Source organism: Lacerta agilis, chromosome 3 (assembly GCF_009819535.1).
Source record: "Lacerta agilis isolate rLacAgi1 chromosome 3, rLacAgi1.pri, whole genome shotgun sequence".
Classification (NCBI taxonomy): domain Eukaryota; kingdom Metazoa; phylum Chordata; class Lepidosauria; order Squamata; family Lacertidae; genus Lacerta; species Lacerta agilis.
Genome location: NC_046314.1, coordinates 56,136,739 through 56,164,461, shown reverse-complemented (window position 1 = coordinate 56,164,461; position 27,723 = coordinate 56,136,739). Strand labels below are relative to the sequence as shown.

Below are 27,723 nucleotides of genomic sequence, written 5' to 3'. Positions count from 1 at the left end.
TCTTCTCTTGTTTAGCAAAACTATGAGCAAAAACATACTTTAAAGCCAGCACATCCCAGGACAAACCATCTAGCTTAAAAGTAGGAAGTGTTGTCAGGTTTTTGTTTTGTTTTTACTTATAACTTCATAGCACAATTTTGTTTCTCTTTTTTGCAGTGTGTCCTGTGCCCTTTTGCAAATTCAAACAACCCCCCCCACTACATTTCATAAAAGTGAAAAAGTTTCAATGGTTTTTTAAAGCCATTTATTAGTATGACTAATTCTGACATACCCATGGTTTCCATGCATAATAAAATAAATCTATTTACAGGTCTTATATTTAAGCACGTCCCTAGGCAACAAGTGCCATGAAGCATCTAATTTACTATAAAAATTATCCAGCTGCTGACTCTGTTTACAATAAGAGTTATTAAACATAAGACAGCTGCATACGTGGCAGTGTAGGGCTTCTGGAATGTGGACCAATTGAATGTGGACCTAGTGGCTCAGTTTCTGAGGCACTAAAATTTCTAGCTGTAATTTAGGCGTGTGGTTTCTTTGTAGCCTAAAACATTAACCTCTTGTGCATTAAATTCTCAGATGGTATGTGAACACAGGACGACAAAAGATTTAGACTACAGTGTGATGTAGTTCCCCCCACCCCCTTAAAAAACAAAGAGAGTTCTGACTTGAAATATCTTCCTACTTGAGGCCCACAGTGTATAATTTTTTTTTCCAGTTAAGTAGCTTTGGTTGTACTGCAGTTTGTTTAAGGTGAATACTTAATCATATCTCCTGGGACAAACGTAAGGTTCTGCACTTAGGCAGGAATAATGAGAATGCACAAATACATAGGAGACAACAGGCTTAACACAGTACATGTGAAAAGGATCTAAGGCTCTTAGTAGACCACAACCTAACATGAGGCTACAGTGTTATGCAGCATCAAAAAAGAAAAAAAAAGGCTAATTCAATTCTAGGATGCAGCAGCAAAAGCATGGTGCCTAGGTCCAGAAAATAGTAGTACCAATCCATCTGCCTTGGTCGGACCCTACCTGGAGTACTGTGTTCAGCTCTGAGCACTACAGCTTAAAAAGGATACCGACAGCTAGAATGTGTGCAGAAGAGGGCACCAAGATGATTAAGGGTCTGGAAACAAGCTTTATGAGGAACGGTTGAGGGAGCTGAGTGGGCTTAGCTTGGGGAGAGAAGATAAAGGTGATATGTTATCAGTCTTCAAATATTTGAAGTGCTGTCACATGGAAATGGAACAGGCGTGTTTTCTGCAGCTCCCAGAGGGTAGCACCCAACCAATGGATTCAAATTACAAGAAAAGGGTTCTTACTAAACATTAGGAAATTTCTGACAGTAAGAGCTGTTTGACAGTGGACTGACTGCCTTGGAAGCGGGAAGTTTTTAAACAGCTGGATGGTCATCTCTGGGGATTCTTTAGCTGTTATTCCTGCATTGCAGGGGGTTGGAATAGATGACCATTGGGGTTCATTCCAACTCTGATTCTATGAATCTCTACCTTTTGGATTGTTGTTGTTCAGTCGTTCAGTCATGTCTGACTCTTCGTGACCCATGAACCAGAGCACGCCAGGGCACGCCTATCCAACCATCTCACCTCTGTCGTCCCCTTCTCCTTGTGCCCTCCATCTTTCCCAACATCAGGGCCTTTTCTAGGGAGTCTTCTCTTCTCATGAGGTGGCCAAAGTACTGGAGCCTCAACTTCAGGATCTGTCCTTCCAGTGAGCACTCAGGGCTGATTTCTTTAAGGATGGATAAATTTGATCTTTTTGCAGTCCATGGGACTCTCAAGGAGTCTTCTCTAGCACCATAATTCAAAAGCATCAACCTTTTGGATTACTGTTTCCCAAATGAAAATGCTTTGCTATTTATTGGTAATTGGGAAAAACTCATGTTTCAGTGTTGAAAATACATTAATAGAAATGAGTGTTTTTTTCTCTGCAGATCTTTTGCATTAGATATTGAGTAGAATGAAGGGATACTTTGGGCATTTTTTTCTGTTTTGCTGCTTTGAGAATTTTTTTTTTTAGTAATTTAAATTGGTTACAATGGCAGATGAATATACATCTGAGTCCATGTATGTTTGTTAGGAAGTCTCACTGACTGCACTAGAGCTTTCTCCAAAGAAAGTGTGCATATGGAATATTAAAAAATGGTTCTCTTGTAGTTAAAAAATGTGGCACAACCCATTGTTTTCTGTTAGTTTAACTTGGAAATTTAGGTCACAATATGTTGTTTTACCCTTAAATAAATCCTTTTAATAAAGCCACTTCATATTTTTGTATGACTTGGTGTTATATCATCTCTCTGGATAATCTCATCAGCTTTATGTTTTTCATGTACTTCAGGTAATGTTTAAAGTGGTCTATGTTTTGTAGACTTCAATGCTGCTGTCTTCCTAGTGAAAGCTTTATTCTTAGGGAGCAGTATTAAAATCACTTTGCTGTTTATGCAGGGGTAGCCTTTTTTCTTTGTGTTTTGGTTAATGCAGCATTAGTAAGTCAATACTTTGAGAGTGCCTCACACTAGCAGACTGATTTCAGTTTTTCAGGATCTACTTTGGGGGTAGATGCCCACCGATTGCAATCAATGTTAGTTAATTGGTCCTAAATGGTCCTCACTTTAAGACTTCAAGTTGCTTAGCTGGATCAGACGTCCTAGTAGTGCAGGTATTAGGTGGTTTTGCTGGAAATTGGGGTATATATAAAATTGTCCTGCAGCTCACATACTATGTAAAATTATGTATGTAGCAGTTTATATATAGCTGTTTGGAATTGCCTTAATATTTACTTTATAATTAGTGGTGAATGAATGCTATAAGAGATCTGTGTGTACCTCCTGATATGTATGAGAAGCAGCTTGAAAGAAAAAATCATTATTAAATGAATTCTCACCCAACCCTTACTTTCTCAGCACTCCTTGTCTTTGCCAGTTAATTCAAGTGGCAGTTTAGAAGTTTTTTAAAAAAAGATTTCTAAAATGGAAAGCAAGTAGTAACGAATATTGGTATTCAGGTTCGTGCTTTGTTGAAGTTGTTTGTAGCAGAATACAGTACCGGTAAATGTGATGTGATGTAAATGTAATAAAATAGGATTTTCCTACATAGTTTCAGTAGATATGATAACATTAAATCACCTTAGTAATTTTATTCAACATGTGTTCTCTGTAGAAAGGGGGGAGGGGGAATCTGCTAAGGGTGAACTTGTAACTTAGGCCTGCAGTCCTGTTCAGACTTATTCCGGAGCAAGTTCCACTGAACACTGGTTTTAGGTAGCTTAAAAAAACAACCACAACCTGGGGTTGAGAGTGAGTAGACTAATGTCACCCAGTTGTTTCATGTTTGTGTAGGGAACTTGAACTTTAGTCTCTCAACTCCAAATCTAGTAGGTATATATATATTCTATACTACAAGTTTTTGCATGATCCTTTCCATTCTGTATAGTGTGATAAACTGAGAGTGTAATTTTATTGCCCCCCCAATGGCTGTGAAGCAGATAGACTCTGAATGCAGGGATAAAGCATGTTGCTTCAGGAAACAAAGCACTGGGTTTGCAATCCAACCTTTTGACTCTTCATGTGTTATCTAAACTGCAGCATCAGACAGTTGTCAGCATAGTGCTGTATGATCAGTATGCTGTTCTCTTGTTTCCTGTCAATAGTTTTTTTGTTTCCTTTTACTTGCGTAAGTAGTTTTTTCTCAGACACTTGAGAATTTGTTAATGCATCGTTATTTATTTATTTATTATTTTTACTGTTCAGTAAGTGTTGGAAGTAACAATGCAGGTTGGACAGTATATGTGCAAGTCTGAGTGCATCTAAATAAACAACTTACTGATCAGTTTGCATTTGATATGCAAAAACAGGATACATTGCAAGATTTTGAATTGCAGGAGTGATACATTTTTTCATAGGTTTGCAAGAGATTGTGTTCTAAATATTTGAGGAGAAAAATGCTTGATTCTTAGATGGAAGCAGTTTTGGTTCATCTCATTTCAAAGGTGTAACATATTATAAAATTGAAAAGTCTTGAAAATGGCTAGATATTGTATTATGTATGAGAGCTTTAGAGTAACTATCAATGTATGGTTTCATTTTGCGGGAGCCCAGTGTTGAAAATACTATGGATGTTAATCTGTATGCTGTGCTGAGCGTCTTCTGCCATAAAGGCAAAATGCTGGAGTTAACAATTTTTACTTAAAACACCTTCACTCATTTCAGAACTGATGGGGACATGTTCGTATTTTGCTGATGGAATTGCTAACATTATGGTCACTTTTGCTTCCCTTGGATCAAGGGTAGGAAATCTGTGGCTCTCCACATGTAGCTGTGCTATGTCATTGATCAATGGCCATGCTAATAGGGGCTAATGAGAGTTGGAATCCAACAATATGATCTGAAAGGCCAAAGGCCGTTCACCGCTGCTTTGGATAGATATCAGGCAAAGAGCTATTTAAAAACAGCAACTCAAGACAGCAAAAATCCAAGGGCTGGAACTTTACTCGGGGAACAGGAATGAAAACATGGACATGTGGTCAAACGACCTCGTATCACCCCTTAATACTACTTCTGAAAATACTGGAGCATACTTAAGTGCATTTTAAGCTATATAATTTAAACTTTTGACCTAGCCAGGGTCGGCAAACTATGGTCTGGGGGCCGGATGTGGCCCACCAGGCTTGTAAATCTGGCCCGCAGACCCTGCTGCCTGCTTGGTCAGTCCCCACACTGAGCTAAACCGGCATGGTGTTTCCTTGAGAAGAATCCATGGACGCCTCACTGCGTGAGACTGACTTCCACGGCATTGGCACAACTTCGGATTGGCTGTGGGAAGTTCTTGCAGCCAACCCGAAGCCTCACTGCCCGCGCGCTGAGGTAAACCCGGTGTGGCCATGGATGGAGAGGCAGGGTGGCGGGTGTGGGCCGCACCATTGGCATTGTGATGGGCGCATTGCGGGCTTCAGCTGGAGTTTGGTGTGCCTGCTGGCCTGGTGCCCGGCTTGGTGCTGCTGCTGGTGTCATGCTCAGCGGCCACACTGGAGCAGTTGGAGAGCGAGCTGTGCACCGTCTACCCGGTGCTCCACGTGCACAGGCTGCCTGCCGACCTGACCTTGGATGATGGGCCGCAGCGTGTGGTGCACGCCGCCTGGGAGCTCTGCAAGGACGGGCCAATGGAGCAGCTGCTTCTCATCAACAATGCCAGTGAGTGGGCGGTGCCGAGACGCTCTCCTAAGTGCATGCAGAGTGTGTTCCTCCTTCAGGTCCGGAGGCAGCTGCGGGACCGGCTTGCAGGGTATTTATATTTTTCAAAATATAGTCTGGTCCCCCACAAGGTCTGAGGGACAGTGGACTGGACCCCTGATGAAAAAGTTTGCTGACCCCTGGACCTAGCCATTGTGGCTAGTAGTCATTGATTAGTGCTATATTCTGCATCCAATGTTTGAGGCATCATGTCTCAAATATCAGTTGCTGGGAATCGCAGGTGGGGCAGCTTGTGGTCTTTCCACAAGCATCTTGTTGGCCACTGTGAGAACAGGATGCTAGACAGACCATTGAACTGATTCAGCAGGCTCGTCTTAAACTCTTATGTTTTTGGTATGTTCTTATGTTCTTGATTTAAAATTTGTAAGCGATAGAAAGCTAGCCTTGTTTTATACTTTGAAAAACTCATGCTGTCTTCATAGAACTCCTAAAGAAGCTTAAGAACTTTAAATGAAATCTATTGCACCAAACTAGCCAAGCAGGTAATATGCTTTGTCTACTTGAAGAATTCTCATTTACAGGACAACTTCTGCCTGTTTCCCTATGTTGGATTTTGTCTCCTAGCCTTTTGTTTGGATTTCACATTACTTTAGCACTGTTTTTGAGAAGTACATTTGTTTGGCTCTAAAGTCTAACTCTTAGCCTTCATTTGAGGCATTTCTGTTGATAGTACTGTAGTAACGTTGGGAAGATGCAGCCAAACTGCAAGTCAGTAAATTTTGACTTTCTGCAATTAGGGTAATGCACTGAAAAGTGTAGGGTGAACAAATGATTAGTGGAAAGATCCATCTATCTGTCATGGTTGCTTTAGCTGAGATTCCTGCATTATAGGGGGTTGGACTAGATGACCCTTGGGTCCTTTCCAACTCTATGATTCTGTGATATACAAGCACCTTGTATACAAATTAGGATGAATGCTCATTGTCATATAACTGCCCCCAAACAAAACACAATGAATTTTCAGTAAAGGCTGTCCATAGTTTAATCTCCATGTAAACTCCTGCCCACCTAGCAATTCGAAAGCACAAAGTGCAAGTAGATAATAGCTACCGCTCTGGCGGGAATGTAAACGGTGTTTCCATGTGCTGCTCTGGTTCACCAGAAGCGGCTTAGTCATGCTGGCCACATGACCCAGAAGATGTACACCAGCTCCTTCGGCCAGTAAAGCGAGATGAGCGCCGCAACCCCAGAGTCGTCTGCAACTGGACCTAACGGTCAGGAGTCCCTTTACCTTTATCTAAGCTTTGTGCAAGCAAGTATGGATAAGCAGGTAGTTTTGAGGAGTCCCATGCTGTGTTTTTTTGGGAGAAATGGTGGGATATACATTTAATTTTTTTTAAAAAAATATTAGCTCAATTTTCAGTACTTCATAGCTAAAATTAACTGTTCCCATTGCAACTCTGGGTTGTCTGATTTTTTTAAAAAGTTACTGCTTTTGCTTGAATTCCTGTCCTGTCACACGCAAGCAAGGCATTACTGTTGATCAATGACTATCTAGATTCTAGATTTCATGGTATTGTGGAAGGAGAGGGATATTTTCTAAATATGGCGAACTATCGCCCAGTCTCAAATCTACCATTCTTGGGCAAGGTAATTGAGCGGGTGGTTGCTGAACAACTCCAGGCACGCCTGGAGGATGTGGACCATTTGGATCCTTTCCAATCGGGATTCAGGCCTCATCATGGGACTGAAACTGCCTTGGTTACGCTGGTCGATGATCTCCGGTGGGCTAGGGACAAAGGTGAGAGCTGTTTGCTGGTTCTGCTGGATCTCTCAGCGGCCTTTGACACCATTGACCATAACATCCTTCTGGACCGACTAGAGTGCTTGGGAGCTGGGGGCACTGTTATACAGTGGTTCCACTCCTTCCTCCTGGGCCGTGTTCAGAAAGTGGTGGTGGGGGGATGAGTGTTCAGACCCCATGGCTCTCACATGTGGGGTGCCTCAGGGTTCCGTCCTCTCCCCCATGCTTTTTAATATCTATATGAAACCGCTGGGAGAGATCATCAGGGGGTTTGGGCTGGGTGTTCATCAGTATGCAGATGATACCCAGCTCTACCTCTCTTTCAAATCAGAACCAGTGAAGGCGGTGAAGGTCCTGTGTGAGTGCCTGGAGGCGGTTGGAGGATGGATGGCGGCTAACAGATTGAGGTTGAATCCTGACAAGACAGAAGTACTGTTTTTGGGGGACAGGGGGCGGGTGGGTGTGGGGGACTCCCTGGTCCTGAATGGGGTAATTGTGCCCCTGAAGGACCAGGTGTGCAGCCTGGGAGTCATTTTGGACTCACAGCTGTCCATGGAGGCACAGGTTAATTCTGTGTCCAGGGCGGCTGTCTACCATCTCCATCTGGTACGCAGGCTGAGACCCTACCTGCCCGTGGACTGTCTCACCAGAGTGGTGCATGCTCTAGTTATCTCCCGCTTGGACTACTGCAATGCACTCTATGTGGGGCTACCTTTGAAGGTGACCCAGAAACTGCAATTAATCCAGAACGCGGCAGCTAGACTGGTGACTGGGAGTGGCCGCCGGGACCACATAACACCAGTCCTGAGAGATCTATATTGGCTCCCAGTAAGTTTCCGAGCACAATTCAAAGTGTTGGTGCTGACCTTTAAAGCCCTAAACGGCCTAGGTCCTGTATACCTGAAGGAGCGTCTCCACCCCCATCATTCACCCCGGACACTGAGATCCAGCGCCGAGGGCCTTCTGTCGGTTCCCTCACAGCGAGAAGCAAAGCTACAGGGAAGCAGACAGAGGGCCTTCTCGGTAGTGGCGCCTGCCCTGTGGAACGCCCTCCCATCAGGGGTCAAGGGAATAAACAACTACCTGACATTCAGAAAATACCTGAAGGCAGCCCTGTTTAGAGAAGTTTTTAATCCGTGATATTTTAAATGTATTTTAATATTTGATGGAAGCCGCCCAGAGTGGCTGGGGAGACCCTGCCAGATGGGTGGCGGTACAAATAAAATATTATTATTATTATTATTATTATTATTACTTGCTCTCCTTCCTCAATATCTTGAAAGGAAAGCTTTACAATAAAGATAATTAATATTCAGAATCTTAAGTGTAGTTTCTAACCATTCCTCACGTGATGGTTTTGACTTGACATAATGTACCAAGATATCAGCAGTTAATAAATTTAAAATTAAAGAGCAAAACTGTAAATTGCTTGGATTCCTCATTAGTCACAAGGTCTTACTCTGAAATTCTCTGTAGGAAGAGAGCTGCTTTGTCATTGGATTCTAAGTTGTCATGCTTATATGTGCTGTAGAAAAGCAACTCCCTGACCTTTTTACAATCAAATGGTCACGTTCTTAGCTGTTCCTAGTGCCAGCAAGAGGGGAAAAGAAAGTGCATTAGGAAGGGAAGTTTCACCTCCTCATCCTTGTGTACTGATGGGGGTATGGAGAGGGGAGGAAATATGTCTGTTTGCTGTTTTTCGGGGTACAAATATTGTCCTAAATATTTACTAAAAAATCAGAAAACTTTTCTGTAAAACTATTTGACTATTTTCCTAATATTTTGGAATAACAGTCCATGTACAATCATATGATGCTTTGTATTTATTGTAAATGTTTATACGTAAATGTGAACTTCAGTGTATTACTCTAATGTAACAAATTATTAATTAAATAAAACTATTGATGAGGGACAAATGGAAAAGGAGTTTTGTGAGAGCTTGAGGCTTGTTTACATAGCACTAAACTGGTTTAATGTTGTGTCTGAATGCAACCTTTTGAAAGATACCTGAAACAGACTTGTATGCACCTCTAGTTGTACCATCAGATGTCACTGCATTCCTCATCCTCATTTTCTGCAAATATATTTAAGTAGTAATAGCCAAACTGTTTCATCCTGTGTAATTATTAACAAAACAGTAGCAAATTTTTGCTGGGTAGTAGTAACTTGTTTATTTTTACCTAGATCTATAAATCTATTTATCTCTTTTTTTCCTGAATGTTGTAATTAAATTGTTATTGCTTTGCTCCTGATCAGTGAGAGAAGAATAAACCGCTGCTCCAGTATTTTTGTAGCATGGGTTTTTATTAGGTCTGTTCTTTCTGTCACTGTGTTTTCATAATGGATTATCTATTCAGATTCCATCAAGCTACAATGCTGATTATTCTTTTGAGGTCTGTAACCCTAGGATTTTAGAATGTGACCATAGGTAACAGCTGTCCTAGAATTAATCTTCTGTTTAATAATATGACTTAATTCATGCTGCCTTTATATTGTGTATAATGCAAGAAAACTGAGGATCTGGGTAGTAGTGTCATCCCCAAGATTAGCTTGACACCTTTCAACCTCAAAAGCAAGAAGATGTAGTCTTCCTAAATGTGTCTCACTTCCAAGCAACCAAGGAAGTTGCATGGTCACCACTCAAAGGAAGGAAGCCAGATTGCTTAATAGTTTGACAGCTTGGAGGAAATAATAAATAAATAAATAAATAAATAAATAAATAAATAAATAAATAAATAAATAAATAAATAAATAAATAAATAAATAAATAAATAAATAAATAAATAAATAAATAAATAAATATATATATATATATATATATATATATATATATATATATATATATATATATATATATATATATATATATATATATATATATATATATATATATATATGTATTGTTATATTTATACCCCCACCCATCTGGCTGGGTTTCCCCAGCCACTCTGGGCAGCTTTCAACAGAACATTAAAAACAGAATGCAGCTCCAAACATTAAAAACTTCCCTAAACAGGGCTGCCTTCAGATGTCTTCTAAAAGTCAGATAGCTTTTTATTTCCTTGACATCTGATGGGAGGGTGCTCCCCAGGGTGGGCACCGCTACCGAGAAGGCCCTCTGCCTGGTTCCCTGTAACCTTACTTCTCACAGTGAGGGAACCACCAGAAGACCCTCAGAGCTGGACCTCAGCAGAACGATGGCGGTGGAGACGCTCCTTCAGGCATACTGGGCTGAGGCAGATCCCATGCACATAAGCAACCCTTAGACTTCCTCTCATGTCTCATCCTTAGAGTTGGAGATCACAGGGCAGCTGTTGGTATGATTTTCAACACCTCTGCCGAGTCAAAGGTGTGAGGAAGTCTAGGTGCTGATCACACTTGCTGTGATCAATGAAAATGTAGAAGTCTGCTTTATATCCACATATATTCCCTGAGAAGGAAATATGGGGCTTTGTGGCACATTGGATCTGGAAGGATTAAAAAACTGAGTTTATTTTGATGTCGGGAGCTGCAAAAGGCAGTCCTGTGGCTTTATGGGGAACTGATATAGAATCTTGCCCGTTGTGATTAAAGTCCATATAAATTTAATTAGTGGGTCAGACTTGATCTTTTGTTTAAGGGCAGACTTTCTAAGACTTGTTTGGCAGAAGAACTACAAATAAATTCTTTGCAATCTGTATGTGGGCAATATCTCCCCTCCCAGTCCCAGTCTGGGGAAAGGAGCAGGGATTATCCTTGACTATATTCTGGGACAGGACTCTACCTTAAGGGAATAGTAGAATCCAGGTGACCACAATTTTTTTTTTTTTTTTGCTACCAAGACCAAATAAAACCTGTTGCCCCCCACTTGTGTTATAACAGAACTTGTTTTACTATCATATGCTCTCTGGAGGCAAGAATTTATAGTTTACATATGTTTGATTGAAACAGTTCTGATAGTTCTGACTATGATTGAGACACTACTATTGTGACAGTGACGGCTATAATATCAAACTTGTTTCATGCTACGTGAATGAACCTGGAATGAGCTTTAAGTTTCTACACTTGGTCCCTTCTTTCTAATTTTGTCATTATACCCTAACTGGCAAACTATCATTTGGGCTTGCCCTGCAAATTTTGGATTATTTGCTGCACTGATCTACAGGGCAAATGTAATTCATCATTTGCCAGTTCACATAACAAAGCAGGGATGGAGAAAGAAGATTGTATTTCATAAGACAAGGAGGAAATTCATGAATCTGAGATTTGTTCATGAAGCATGAAGCCATATGATATAGTGGTGCATCTGAACAGAACAAATTTGTGATGTGGGTTATTATTATTTATTGAATTTATATACCGCCTTATACCTGGGTATATGTTACATCATTTAAGAAACCTAGATATATGATTGAATGTTGTCCTTTTCAGGAATTCAGTAAACATGTAAAGGAGGCAGAAACGATGGACATACTAGGTCTACCCCCATTGCTGTTCATATATGGCTATTAACATTTTTATGCTTTAAGATAAGTGGAGAGCATACTAAATGAAGAGTCCAGTACTGAACAAGTTGCATAAAAACATCTCGAACCCGTTACAATATACACAGAAGCTGTCTTTCAACAACACCATTTTAGTCAGTACAGTGGTATCTCTGGTTACGAACTTAATTCTTTCCAGAGGTCTGTTCTTAGCCTGAAACTGTTCTTAACCTGAGGTACCACTTTAGCTCATGGGGCCTCATTGTGCCGCCGGTGCACGATTTCTGTTCTCATCCTGAGGTACAGTTCTTAGCCCGAGGTACTACTTCCGGGTTAGCGGAGTCTGTAACCTGAAGTGTTTGTAACCCAAGGTGTTTGTAACCCGAGGTACCACTGTATACCCTCTTGTTTTGTATCATAAATGACTCGATTTTCAATTCATGATGCAGCAGCTAAATACACATAGCATACTTGTTGCTATAGTAAATTTAGCTGAAAATGTAACATTCAGAATTTAGCAATATTATGGAAGTCATTTGCATTTTAAACATGCAAATCCTTAAAAGAAGAGAAAAACACCATTAAATCTCGCTTACTTCATTCTTGCAGATGAAATAATCATAGTGGATTATTTATTGTTTTTTCCATACCCTGTTCCCCACTTTACATAAAGCACTCCACAAGGATTAGAATCTACTACTTGTCTTGCCAACTGTGGCAAGAAAGAAATGCTTCCAGGCAACTAGGAAAATTTCACCTTGCTTAAAGGGATAAAACTGTGCATTGTGTACTCATAACCCTTAAAAAAATCCTAAGGAACTACTAATTCATTATTGTAAAGAGCACTGTGCGTTCCTTTCCGAAATGCAGAAAACTTATTCTTTCTGCCTTTTACACACATAGGCCAATCTGCAATTGGAAAAAGGTACACTCACTGCTCCCAGTTTCATTGTGTTATTGAAGTTGAGCAAAGGGATACATATTTCCAATTTCATCCCCATAGCTTCTTGCTGAAGGTACACAGAAAAAGACAGGCCATAGTGGGGAGGAGCAGCAGAGATGGGTATCTGTTTCCAGCATTTTTGCAACAGAATGCAACAGTTCTGTTTCCCCCTTTTGTTGAGAGTATAGAATCTTTCTGTGATCCTGGATATTAAACCCACCTTTCAGAGTGTTTAATTTTTTTTAAAAAATGAATTGCATTAGGGCTTATAGAAAAAGATTTTTAATTTTAAGATGTGTGTGCTTTTTAACCTGACTTGTATGAGAAAGTGTGTGTGTGTGTGTGTGTGTGTGTGAGAGAGAGAGAGAGAGAGAGAGAGAGAGAGACAGACAGACAGACAGACAGACAGACTCCAACCTCCTCCGCTGTCTCTTCAAACCCCTCTGCAAGTCTCTCTGGCCTCTGATCACCCTCTCCAACTGCCTCTTCTCCACCCACTCTCATGAAGACTGCTGGGATTACTGGCTGTTTTTTTTCCTGGTTTCCTGCTCCCTGTTTCCCCTGTGTTCACCATTTTTGCGTCATTTTAAATTATTTTTTGGAGAGGCATTTAAAGTTGCGAGTGTGTATGTTAAATAAGCATGAGATGCAAATTACCTGGAAGGGCAGTTAACAAATGTAGTAAACTCTGGACAGCGTAACAACATTTACTGAGGAACATCTAAAAATTAAGTCTCATTTGTCTTTCATGACAAAACTGAATTGGAAATAACATACTTGGAAGGTTAGCTTTGCCTCATGAAAAAAACCTTGTGGAACTGAGTAGGAGGGAAATACCAAATCCAAATGGAGTCTATTAGTCATTTCCCACTTTCTGACCTTGAACTCACTTCATTTGCTCTGTGTGTTCAGTTTTTCTGTCAGTCACTACTTGATGTAGTTTGGTTTAGATTTACTGCTGCATTTCCAGGGCTAAGCAGTGGATGCAGATGAATTTTAGAGTAGGGATGCACTACACATGTGCCCTTCTATTGGCATTCATAGGAAATATGCTGCTTCAGCATACTTGTTCCGCTTTCTTGCAGTTGTGTATGCTTTTGACATGACCTGCCTTCTTCAGCCAGTGAATAATTCCACCCATTTCAGGAATCATTTGTAGCAAAATCACTAGTTGAATTTGTATAATCTGGGATTTTCCAGGCAATAAATTACCAAATGGGTGGTAATTTCTACCAAAATACTAGTTGAAAGTATCATCTGGGACTTGCAAAGTAATGCTGCCTGGATTCCTTTCTGATGGACTAACTTCTCTGTGGTCATTCCTTTTGCTGAAATGGTCCTCTGCAACAAACCTCAACTTATTTTAGCTTTTTCTTAAAAAAAAAAACCACACCACTCTTATGCTGGAAGGCAAATGCCAGGTGCACACCATGCAATTTGCTAGGGGCTCCAAGGCTTTCCCCAGACATCCTTTTAGGATAGCAATTGGAAAGAGGCAGGACTTTTTGTAAAGATCAGAGCAGTTAGGTGAACTTCCTAGGATACTGGACACAGAGAATTCATGGAAAATTGAAGCTGCCTGTAGGAGGCCATAAGACTTACTGGTACTGAGTGATCCTCTCTGCAAATTTATCTAATTCAATGCCCTTCTTTGCTCAGATGTGCAAGAAAGACAGCAGTGGGGGAATAAAACAATGGCTAGCTATTAGAATAACTACTCTTTAATACTGTCCCCCCACCCTGCTAGTACTGGTATATGAAAGAGGGACAGCAGCAATGGGGAAAACGCAACCATTGATTATTGCAGTGACTGTTAATACCGGTAATTTTATTAATTGTATCTTTCTTTGTGGCCATGACAGATAGGCTATACCTGTTGAAATTCTCTTTTTTTTACACAACTATTAAAGGTGTATGGTTCATACCCTCTTTTTCATGTGCTCCCTACTACAGAGGTGACTCCTACATCATGGGCTGTTCTTACTCTGACAATAAATTGGATGTGACTGTTAGTTGTGTGAATCTTCCTAGTTTAAAAAAAAACCAAAGGCAATCTTAGGAGACTGTACTTGCTTATAGTGAGCATATTTCACCAGTTCTTGGAAAACTTCACATTCTTCCAGTTTCTGGGTCAATTCAAATTGCTAGTGTTAACCCAGGGATGCCAACAGAATTTCCTGGGCCTGGTACATGGTATGTAGATTGGGCTGTTTTCATCCCATTAACCACACCTGCATCACTTGACAAAAGTTGCTGTTTATGTACATATATTCACTTAGCCTAGCCCAGGGGTCAGCAACCTTTTTCGGCCATGGGCCAGTCCACTGTCCCTCAGACCATTTGGTAGGCCGGACTATATTTTGAAAAAATATATGAACAAATCCCTATGTCCCACAAATAACCCAGAGATGCATTTTAAATAAAAGCGCACATCCTACTCATGTAAAAACACCAGGCAGGCCCCACAAATAACCCAGAGATGCATTTTAAATAAAAGGACACATTCTATTCATGTAAAAACACGCTGATTCCCGGACCGTCCGCGGGCCTTAGGTTGTCTACCGCTGGATTAGCCTATCTCAGGGCTGTTGAAAATACAAAAGTAGGGAGGTGGAGGTAAATAACCTTAAGCTCCTGGATGGAAAAGCAAGAAAAGTGCTATCAGATACTAGGAGTAGTTCTGTCTGCCCAGAAGGGGGATTTTTACTGGCCACATCTCAAGATGCACAGACAACTCCCACATCACCTAGCTCCAGTAGGAGTTAAAGGAGAAGGGGATTCCGGTAGACAACACTTTTAACTTGCTGCAACTATAAGCTGTTTAATTATTTTATTGTTGCACTTGCTGATCGATTTTATTTTATATTGTTTGTTTTATGGTTACTGTTTACTAATAAATAACAGCCCAGTGATGACAAGCAGACTCACAGTGGCTGAGTAGGGGACATGGAAAATTGGGGGAGGGTGCTGAAAAAAACCACAGGTCCTGCTATGTACATGCTCACTGTCTGAAACTTCACTTTATTGTGTGTGAAGAATTATGCCCAAACCAAACTATGCACTCCACAGATTCAGATATCAAAACAGCCAACTTCATTACTTCCTTGTTTGGCTGTGCTGGTCAGCAGCAGCTATTTATGAGCAGAAACCACAGAAAGGGAGTGGAATCAGACAAACCAAAGAGCATGAGAGATCAGACAAATCAGGAAACAGGAGAGACCAGGCAACCCCCCCCCCCCATCTCTCTTTTGCTGGTTGGCTGCAGCCATTTCAGGAAGAAACCATGGAGAAAGAGGGGAAAGTTATTGGAGAAATCACGCATTAGAAATATTTCACTAGGAAATAATGGAAATCATGGACTCATTATGTGAATGCTTGCCTAACGAATGATTTCCAGGGGATGCATTGTGTTCATTAAATGGTACATGGGTCTATCAACATTTTTTCTCAGTACGAAGGAAACTACTTTGATTTCAAGGGAGTTACTTCTGGGTGCACCATACCAAAGCCAGTTAATGGTGTATTATTCTGTAAAGACAGCACACTATTAGCAACAGTGATTAAGCTTTCTTAGCAATAGCATTGCACGTTGAGTGCTGAAGCCTTAGTCTTCAAGTTTTCTCTTACGACTTTCTTAAGAAATGTCCAAAACACTTTTTTTTTTAAATGAAAACTAATAATGTGGGACCCTTGTTGGCATGAGGCCTGGCACATTTGTATCCCCTGTACCTCTTTTTGGTGGCCCTGTGTTAACCCCAAAGCTTTAAATGGCCAGGGTATGTGAAGGAACACCTCTTCCTACATGAATCTGGCCATTTGTGGAGGGAGTAAACTATGGCTTTGCTCCAGATACCTCTGCTGTGATGCCCACCTGTTGAAAATACTCTCCAGGCATGCTATTATTATTATTATGTAGGTACCAGATGTTTTGCCTTGTTGTATATAAAGGCAATTTCCCTTAAAAACTTTTTACTCAAACCATGTTAAGATTCCTTTTTTATATGTTTTTTACCACCTCCTCCTTTGTATTTTTTTGTAGCTGTACTGATCTGTTTGTTTGTTTTGGTGAAACTGTTCTGTTAGCAATCTCCCATAAGATGAACATTATCTTTTAATGGTGAAATACGGTCTCCCTGAACCCACAGCCAAAACTAACCAGCTATGTAAGTGGTATTAATATTCTGAGTTGCTCGGAACAAATTATAGTACCTTTATCAATAAGTTCAAATAAAAGCCCTATCCTAACAGTGGCAGCTGTCTCCTGCTAACCTAGCAGAGCTTTTAAAATGCATCTCTTACTTTGTAGGAGCGATAACAGGAAAACAGAGTTGTCTCTTTGACTCATGTGCATTTTCTGGCTGCAAAAATGAAGTGAGTTGAAACCAAGTTCTACTTTTCCACTGGGCATGCCTTTCTCCAGCAGAGTTGGGACTCGGGTGGGGCGAGACTTATTCATTAAGCTGCACAAAGAGCCTGTTAGATTTTTATAAGCTGGCTGCATAGCTTTGGTTTGAAATGCATAACAAAAATTATATGCATGTAACTTCTCTCTAATTGCTGTTGTAGACCTTAATTGCTCATCAATATGCAAAGTATGATATGCAAAAGCAAATGAGATTCAAGTTGCCTTAGACAAGCAAGTGAAAAGGGTGAGTTGATTTCGGCTTATTAGAAAATAAAAACAAGTACGGTACATGTGTGTGTAGAAAAATATGTGGATAGTTTGATCGCAGTCTGGTGTCAGTATATGAGTGGCACCAAATACTAAATGACAGTCACGTTAGTTGGTCTGTGAGTGAATATTGAAGCAAATAGTTCAGAAAGTGTGACTTAACAAAAAGGACTTTTAACTCTGAAATGCTATGCTCTGTACTTTAATGCTGCAAGAATAACACTAGACAATTTTGTGGGTGTATGTAGCTTTGAACACTCAAGTAGATGGCATTGCTGTTTTGTTGTGTTGGTTGAAATGCTTTTAGGGGATTGTCTGGATCTTTTCACTGCAACACTTTTGTGGCTACATTTTTTATCCCAATAACAGTATCTTATTTCCCTTTAAACAAGTGGGTATTATTTTGTACCTGTTAGACTATTTTTGTGGTGCTTTCATTTTGTAACTGTATTTAAACTTTCAGTGGTTGTAAAGCAGCGCATGTTCTTTTGTACCTCTTCTGTAGGGTTACAAAATTTATACTACTGATATTAGTAGTGGAAAATATTTGGTTTGTGTTCATAAAAATGGAAAATCTCCAATTACAGGTGCTAATGGTCAGTGCATTTGACAGAACATTGTATCTGAAAACATCTAGATTGTTCATACAGCCATTTTATCTAATAGTATATTAGTTTTGTACGTTTTGTAACAGTAGTTTGATACCTACTTTTTTTTACTATACATTTGTATGGTGTTGGTGTTTGTGTTGCTGCTGTTGTGACTCTCCTTAGAGCATTACTCACTAGTTGAATACCAGTGCTCTGTAAAATACTGTTCCCATCTGGATAGTATGTGTTATTTATTACTTCCCAGAACTAAGGCTGCAGTTCAGCCTTTGATTTCAGTAGGATTGCGTACATCTAATTCTGCATAAGACTGAGCTGTAAAAGTACTACAGCTTAAAGAGTATTGATTAATGTAGCATTTCTGCTTTTGAAGAATGATAGAGTTTCAGAAATGTTATTTACTGATCAAAGTCAGATAGCTAAGTTACTAAGTAGCCTACGTACTTGTTCTGTATATTTTCTGTTGTTGGAAATAAAAGAGTACCATTGCTATGGTTACAGATTTAACTGCTGAATCAAGCGTAGTGTCCTTTGACATAATTTATCAGGAATTGAAAATTTCGAGATGACATAACTATTCAGGTGTATAGGTTTCCAAGAGCAATAGCAGAATGCATGATTTAAGAGTATTTTTTATGAGAATATGTATGGAAAGACCCCTTCTCAAAAACTTTACAACCATACATTTAAGCAATGATTTTTTGGGAGTAGGGGTACTACAGTTACCACTCACACAGCTAAATAGTTGTGCTAGTGGGAGCCAGTGCAACAGGCATTTCTCTCCTCACCTTCCCCCCCTCCCGCCCCATTTGCACTCTGAGCCCTCCTCACCTGCAATTTGGCAAACTTCCAGAACACTGTATGGAAGGGGAGGGGGAGGAGAAAAACGCCTCTTTTATGGCAAGCAAAACAAGTATTAATGCTTGTCCTATTGACCCTATACCAGGGGCCAGCAAACTTTTTCAGCAGGGGGCCAGTCCACTGTCCCTCAGACCTTGTGGGGTGCTGGGACTATATTTTGGAAAAAAATGTATGAATTCCTATGCCCGACAATAACCCAGAGATGCATTTTAAATAAAAGCACACATCCTACTCATGTAAAAACAGCAGGCAGGCCCCACAAATAACCAGAGATGCATTTTAAATAAAAGGACACATTCTACTCATGTAAAAACACGCTGATTCTCGGATTATCCGCGGGCCAGACTGAGAAGGCAATTGGGCCGCATCCGGCCCGCGGGCCTTAGTTTGGGGACCCCTGTGCTAGACTGTTGATTCCTAGCACTCAATTCTAATTCTTTAGTTCATATGGACTGTTATACAAAGAAGTAATTTCCGTTACAAGTAAGGTTATTGTATGCATAGCTAGACTTTCTGTTAAAGCTGTCTTTGCAGCAGCCCCCATTCCTGAAGAGACAAACCTATACTTTTGAACTGATTGCCTCTTTGGGAAGGGAATTTTACTGAACAGTAAACATCAAAGAAAGTTATGTGCTTAAGCAATGACTTTACTCCAGGATTGCTATAATTTGAGAACAAACCTTTTCCACTAACACCAGTTTTGAAAGAATCCCACAATGGCAGATTTAGTCTCCTAAAATTATTCTTTCCTGTTTCAAAAATAGGAATCATTACTAAAATTTGACTTGACTTGTAGCAGCTTAAATGCTGACCTAACATAATTTAATAATTAAAACTTTGCTTTAAACCATCCAATTATTTTAAGATTAAGCAAATATTTTTGTTCATGTTTTATAGAACTTGATACATTATTGAAGCGTATCCTAATAAATTATAATTTGATGTATTTTCTAGCTCTGTGCTGGCTGCTTGGATTTGAAAATTTTGTTGGTCACTTTGAATAATATGTCTACAGTATAAGTTACAGGTGGGTAGCCGTGTTGGTCTGCCATAGTTGAAACAAAATAGGAAATTCTTTCCAGTAGCACCTTAGAGACCAACTGAGTTTGTTCTTGGTATGAACTTTCGTGTGCATGCACACTTCTTCAGATACACTGATACTTCTGTTTCAGTGTATCTGAAGAAGTGTGCATGCACACGAAAGCTCATACCAAGAACAAACTCAGTTGGTTTCTAAGGTGCTACTGGAAAGAATTTCCTATTTTGTTTCGTCTACAGTATAAGTTTAGTAAGCCAAATAGTTTCAACTTCAGTGGTTGTGCTAGTGGTTGTGCTAGGAGTTAGGTAGGTCTACAAGCAGTCTAAAAAGTACATTCTAAAAGCAAATATATGTATCTTATTTCTAGTTCATCCTGTGACCATGACGACTGAAGTTGGTTCAGACACGGAAGTAAAGGAATCGGAGAACCTGGGATCAAATACAGCAAGGGAAGATGCTGGGGATGCATCAGATAGTCAAAAAGAGCAGACATCTGAAATGAAAGAAAGTTTCCCCACTTCACAGGTGCCAGCTAGTCAAAGTAGCCCCAGTCGCTCCGGAGGAAAGGGAATTTCTCGCTTCATCCCCCCCTGGCTTAAGAAACAAAAATCATACAGCTTGGAAGAGCCCAAGATGAAACAAAGAAAAAACAGCCATCAGCAGCAGAAGAAGAAATGGGAGCAGAGGAGGGTGAATGCCATCTTCCAGAGGAGGCAGCCCAGACTAAGGGAAAACTGGAAGACATTGCTGAGATTCGGCAAGAAGCTAAAGCAGATGACAGAGAGGAAAAACATTCTGTTAGTAGTGCTGAGACACAGGTATACTCTTGAAAGGAAGAAAAATGAAACTCTTTAAAGTCCGTGCATGTTAATTACCTAGCTGCTTAACACCATACCCAGTACAGAACAAAGTGTTAAATGGGCTGTTACATGTTTATAAGAAATATGCCTCCAGAGACCAGCCTCATATTTTTTCCACATTCAGACATCATCTGCTGCTTTCACAAAATGCTGTTTTTATATGTTTGCGCTTTGTTACAGCAGAATTCTTCAGTGTGTGGGAAATGTGTGGACCTCCAGATGCTGTTGGGCTACTGCTACTGTCAGCCCAGGCCAACACAACCATTGGTTAGGGATGGGGATCACTGTAGCCCAGTGAAACCTGGAGGGCCACTATAACTACAAAAAACCCAATAATCTTCAAAATGTTACAATTTACATAGAAAACCTTTATTTGTAAACAAGTTCACACAAAAAAACTACTAGACTAGCACCTAAAGCATAGCAAGGTATTCCCCCCTCTGGCTGCTCAAACTCTAGGATTAGCTGTACACAAAATTCCAGTTTCCTCCCAGCAGCAGCTTCTTCATTTAGAAGGGCGATAAATGTAGGGCTTTCACAGTGAGTGATTCAATCTTCTGGCAAGTAAGCAACATTAAAGCAGCTAAGAGCAGATCTACTCTTGCTTCCAGTACAGTGTGAGAGAAACAAATGGAAAAATCTCATTTGTAAAATAAAACAGGATGCTATTGGGAAATGCTGTAAAAGGTTTTGCCCTGTAGTAAGTTATGTGCAGATCATTTGTTTTAAAGACTGTACTCCTGCTAGATAAATAAATTGGAGGCTGTAGGTTAGTTTTGCTAGTTGTCTGGGGGCAATTTAGAGAAGAGAGGACAGACAAGAAGGTGACAGATGTTTGCTTGTGTGACATTCAAATATCCATTCATTTTCTTGGATAGAAAAAGCCCACTTACTGTGAATTCATAGAAGCTACCCCTCCCTCCATTCTATATTCATCCATTGTTAAGCCTAATCCAGAGTGCTGATTCTAATTTCTAAGGACCCCAGTGTAAACCCACACAGCCTACCTTTCCCCATGTAAGCCTACAAAGACCCTAAGTTTGTCATCAAAGGTCCCTCTCTGTGTGCCACTACAGGAGAAGCTGGGAAGGTGGCAATGAGCAAATTAGCTTTTTTAGTGCAAGTTCCATGCAATTAGTTGACTGCTCTCCCCAAAGAAGTGTAGCTGTCACTAACACTGACATCTTCAAAGACCCAAATGAATACTTAAAAAAAATTCCCTGTGTTACATGGGAAAAATAGATACAGTAGATAGATAGATAGATAGATACTTTATTGTCATTGTACATAGTACAACGAAATTGAATGTCATCCCACATTTACAGCCACATATATGCATTTATACATTTACAGCCACACATACACATACATACCATTCATCACGACTCCCCAAGATCATATCATTTGGTTACAGCATTTAAAATAGTTATAGCTCTTGGATAAAAACTGTTTTTTAGTCTATTCATTCTTGATTTAATTGTTCTATATCTCTTGCCCGAAGGCAATCGTGCAAACAGACTACCGGTATATCCAGGATGAGATGAATCCTGTAAAATGTTGTTTGCTTTTTTGAGACAACAGGAGCTATATAGTTTGTCCAAAGATGTCTTGGTTTATTAATTATTATTTGTGGATTGTCACTTTTGCTGTGTTACTGATTTTAAAAGTTGTATTTGTATGAGTTTTATTGATGTAAGTCACTTTAAGACTAATATAAAGCACCTAATTAAATTAATTTCAGTAGCTGATGTACAGGTCTTCTTGCCTGCTGATAATGATCCATGTAATGAGCATGTGTGCATAGAGGGCCTGGTCATCAACCCAAAGAGTCTCAAAAATATAAGCTGGATCTTAAGATACCAATTACCGACCTGTAGTAGTAGTAGTAGTAGTAGTAATACTTGTTTGTTTGTTTGTTTGTTTGTTTGTTTATACCCTGCCAATCTGGCTGGGTTTCCCCAGCCACTCTGGGTGGCTTCTAACAAAATATTAAAAATACATTAAAACTCAGTCAAAAAATTCCCTTCAGATGCCTTCAGATGTCTTCTAAAAGTCGGATAGTTGTTTATTTCCTTGACATCTGATGGAAGGGCTAAGTGTCTTTCTACTAGATTCCTTAAATGGGTATTGATTCATAAGAATATATTGGTTTTCTCTTCTAAATTTATGGGCTAGGTGATGATAATCCTTTATTGTAATACATCACAATTTATTACTTTGCATTGCATTAAAATTGCCTTGATGTTCATTAATATCCATTTTCAACTTCCTTGTGCAGCCTGCTAAAGAAGACAGTAAAGAAATTGTTTTTGAAGTAAAAGAAGACAAACAAGATTCAGAGGAAGGCCAAAGGGAGTCCAAAGAGGTGCAGACCAGTGAAATAAGAATTGAGAACGTTCTTCCAAAAACTCCTAAGAGGACCAGAACTGTCCAATGTAAAGTGGTTATGTTGGATGGGACAGAATACAGCTGTGACCTTGAGGTAAACCAGTGAGCCTTAAGACATTTTCTGTTGAAAGAAAGCAGTGAGTGCAGTATGCTTTTATGGAAATGGGAGCTAATGAACACATTTTTTATCAATCTAATGTGTTCATTATGGTATTCACATCACTATGGTTAATGGATAGTAATGAGCCATGCCTTTAGCTTATTACAATGCAACCCTAAAGTATACTGTGAACTTTACTATAGCTATAAAAACTGCAAGTGCAAATGTATTATCTTCCGTTTTAACCCTTGGTTTACAGATCATAAATGAAGTTCACTATTGAACCTATTTTATGCATGGGTTCATGAGTCTCACATTGTGCCCTCTCCACTTAGTCTGATATAGGCCCTCTCAGTAGCAGTAGAACCGCATTGTGTGGAACTGATCCAAGGTCCAAGTCCCGGGTCTTTTGTTTTGGTTCCTGAATCTTTTAACATTTTAAAAACTCTGCTTTAAGGGAATCTGGGGATACTACCACTTGCAATGCTGTTGAGACCCCAGTCACCTGAATTTGCCCAGAGAAAATTATGGCAAATTTAAGATGGTTGATGGCTACAGTGCCTCTGGTGCCCTATTTTGTGGTGCTCTCAGCTGCCCTGTAAGCATAAATATAAAAATGGAATCTCTTCTTGCCTGTGCTTGGTAAGTTGGGGGCAGTGAGTGATGGGAGTCAGGAGGGGCAGCACAATGATAGGAGGGAGGAGATGGTGGTGAAGCTTATTGGGTGACTATGGGCTAGTCTTCCCTTGCAAACAAACACACATCAAAGGGTTGTGAGCAGGACAAAGCTGATGCATGAAAAGCACTGTCCGGAGCTTCTGGAGGAATGTAATGAAATGTCTCTAGGAAGTTGGGCACATGAGAACACCATTTTCCGGTTAGTTATCACTATTTGGAATTGAGAAACAGATGCAGAATTTGGCTATCTGGAGCAGAGTTCCCTGATGGCCATTAGGCATCAGGGCTGTTTGTATGGGATAAGACAGTTCTTCAGTGACCCAGGACTTTAGCAAGGGTGGCTAATCACGGGCCACATTGAGCAATTATTAAACTTCCTGGGGATCCATGTCAAAGTGGGCATGGCCAAAGTAAATGTGTGTGTGTGTGTGGCCAATTTTTAACTTTTGTTGTTTAAGTACAAATTCTGGAGAATTTTAGGGGGCTGATAAAAATCCTTTGTTATTACTGAATCATAGTAGGGTGTCTATGAGAGCAGTAAGGAAAATAAAATATTAAAGTAAATGGGGGCCCCTCAAATTTTGACATCATGGCATCACAGTGTGGGACCCATTTTGAGAGTCAATCTTTTTAAAACACTAAAAACATTGACTTTCAAAATGGGTCCCACACATTTTGGAGGGATCTATGGGGGCAGATATTGCTTATAGAGTGCCAGTTAGCTACCACTGCTGTGCCCAGAAAATGTTAATACTAGTTTCAAAATGTTCTCAAGGTCAGTTCCACACATTGACCTTACTAGTCCAGTTTAGAAGCAACTTGTATATCTGTCACCAGATCATCTTTAGGAAAGACTGGGCAGCTGGTGAACCAACTAAAGTTGCAAGAAGTACTCTTGATCATAGATGCCATCTGGTGATCAAATAACAGAGCCAGGGGCAGCCTGATTTTTACATTTTTCCTAATTCAGGACATATGCCAAGGTAGCTCTCATCTGTTAGGGAATGGCAGTTTTAGGCCAGTTTTTTCACTGACTTGAGTGGATCATATCTTTTCATTTTTTCTATATTTTCTCTGCTTTAATCCTTGACACCTCCCATTTTTGCCAGTATTGTAGAGATAGATGGGACCAGCTTTCTGCAAATATAACAGAGAAGTCTTAATGTTAAAAAGTAAATAGACTGCTACGTTGTCCCCTTGTAGCTGTTCCTCTTCAAAATTATCCTCCAATAGCATTGTACTTGAAGAAAAAGTAGTGTTATCTGTAATAGTGGGAAATTCATTCACACCCAATATTGATTTGCACTGACTAATTGATGCTAACCATTGTTAACCATGGTGCTGATGCAACACTTACATTACACGTAAGGCTGGTGGGAAGATCATAGAAGGAATGGGGAAATTGGGAGATGAAGGGATTGTGTAGCTCTAAGATGGCTCCCAAGCCCTTATCTATGGCTAAGAGATTAGAAGAGATTACTCTGGATTGAAAGAGCTGTAATTCCTCCCTCTCCTTTTTTATTACATAGATTTTAAATGGTTTAGTTATGATGTTTTTTAGAACAGGGCATACTGTAACTATACTGCTTAAAATTTTGCAAAAATAGAGTGGCTGAATTTGGAGTGCATGCTGGTTGAATACTAGGTGGACTAGCACTGTTCTCTGCCAGAGCTCAGGGACATTATTGTCAATCTATTATCCTTTGGAGTTGAGGCTCCAGTACTTTGGCCACCTCATGAGAAGAGAAGACTCCCTAGAAAAGACCCTGATGTTGGGAAAGATGGAGGGCACAAAGAGAAGGGGACGACAGAGGATGAGATGGTTGGACAGTGTTCTCGAAGCTACTAACATGAGCTTGGCCAAACTGCGAGAGGCAGTGAAGGATAGGCGTGCCTGGCGTGCTCTGGTCCATGGGGTCACGAAGAGTCGGACACGACTGAACGACTGAACAACAACAACAAAGTCAGAAAAGCTTTTAATGTTTCTAGGTTGAGCCAGTGCCCATCAATGAACGGTTGGTGAGTGTGGGGGAAAGGCCTGAGGAAGTGGGTTTATGAATGAATGGAAGAAAACAATACTGTGTACTACACAAAAAAAATTCTGTGCAGCTTTGTAGATAGATAAATTATTCTGATTACTATAATATACACTGTTTTCAAACATAGTATAGTTCTTCAAGTTGTGGTTCCTTGGGGTTCTGAATATACATGCATAGGATTGTGCTGTTTGTGATAACACTGGGTGTCAAAATGTATGCTTTATAATAAGCACTGAGGAGAAGTTTGAAACCGAAGGTCTGAAGTAAAGCTGTGTATTAGCAGTTGAGTTTAGCTGCTTACAAAGAATATAATTCATATTGGATGCCTTCATATGCCCCAACTGCAACAAAACATGTCACTCCTTCATCGGTCTCTACAGCCACAGTAAGCGCTGCAACCTTCCAGCAGTTTGACCTCAACCCCAAAGGCACACTCCTCCAATGTCTTCTGCGTCAGACAAATGCCAACCTCATGTTGGCTAAGGAAATTTTATGGTGTCAGAGAATTAGTAGCACATCCCAATTACCTTTCCATCTAGAGGTAAGATGTCTTTAGATTCAGACACAACTACTAGCTGCATTGCGTTGTGGTCTAAGCCACTGAGCTTCTTGGGCTTGCTGATCAGAGCAGTTTGAATCCATGCAGTGGGGTGGGCTCCCATTGCTCTGCCCCCTGCTTCTGCCAATTTAGCAGCAGTCTGAAAGCATATCAGTGCAGGTAGATAAATAGGTACTGCTGTGACGGGAAGGTAAACAGCATTTCTGTGCGCTCTGGTTTCCATCACGGTGTCCCATTGCGCCAGAAGCTGTTTAGTCATGCTGGTCACATGACCCAGATAGCTGTCTGGACAAACGCCGGCCCCCTCAGCCTGAAAAGCGAGATGGGTGCTGATTTATTGGGCTTCTGATGTCACTGTGACAATTGGAGGAAATTAATTGTTCAGGGTCCTAGTGCAGCTGTATTTACACCACGTACTGATTAATTTTTTTGATTAATATATTGCTTTTATAGTTGGTGTCTTAATTAGTATTTTGTAAGTAGCCATGGGATCCTGCATGAAGGGTAGTTTAAAAGCTGAACAGACTAAGAAATATGGACTGTATTATCTAATGGAGACTGGACTTGCTGGATGGATACATATTACTAGGCTTGTGCTAGATATGCTAGGATGTGCTGCCAAATATGTTAAGTGACCTATCTTGTTTGTCTTCTACAGTGGCTGTTACATTGAGAGTAACAATGTTACACACTCTACTCATTAAACAAAGCAATGGAGTCAAAAGTAATCTTACCTCAAATTTGCCAGAGGCTGTGTTTATATAAAATAGCTACAGTCATACCTCATGTTGTGTCCGCTTAAGGTTATGTCTTTTCCATGCCTCCAGGACGGATTACGTCCACAACTCGACGTTCCACTGTCCTATGAGAACAGAATTTGATGTGCTGTATATTATGACAGGACTTTGCTTGCAAAAAATAACTGTTTCCCATGAAAATTAATAGGAGAAATAGCAGTAGTAGAAAGTAGTTTGATGCAATCATACAAATTATTAAACAGTTGTAACCATGTTAATGTAGCCTGATTGCAGTATGCACACAATCTTATTTTAGAATTTGTTTTAAGACCGTAAATGTTCTACTTCAAATATTGATGTTTTGAAGGTGGCTTCCTAAATCCTGTTTAAGCATTGTTCTGTTTGCATAGAACGGTCAAAAGTTTATCCATTTATGAACAGAAACATTTTTCTAAATTATGTAGATCAGGTGGAACAAAGGCAGATTGGGACCTACTGGTAGATCTCTCCCTGATTTTCAGTAGGCTCGTAGATTTTGCTGTTTGACAATAGCAACAGCTAAAATTGCTTCATTTAAAAACCAGTTTCTATTGGACATAGTTTCAGTGGTGCCAAAGTTTGATATTTATTTATTTATTTGCTTGCTTGCATGCAGGTATTTGAACTTCACATAGTGAAGTGCATCAAGTAGTTATGTAGAGTTTTAAGTCTGACCTACTGCTGTTATATAATGTCTTAAAATGCCTTTAGAATTTGATACTCAG

The 27,723-nt window shown here is 40.0% G+C and overlaps 1 protein-coding gene across 1 annotated transcript in view; it reads left to right on the top strand.

Moving 5' to 3' along the window:
• EPB41L2 (erythrocyte membrane protein band 4.1 like 2) overlaps positions 1 to 27,723 on the top strand; it is a 78,875-nt gene that overhangs the window by 4,023 nt on the left and 47,129 nt on the right. The window contains 3 exon segments of the mRNA XM_033143776.1: positions 19,966 to 20,226; positions 20,229 to 20,416; positions 22,737 to 22,940. Coding sequence (XP_032999667.1) covers positions 19,980 to 20,226; positions 20,229 to 20,416; positions 22,737 to 22,940 — 639 coding nt within the window. The 5' untranslated portion in view covers positions 19,966 to 19,979.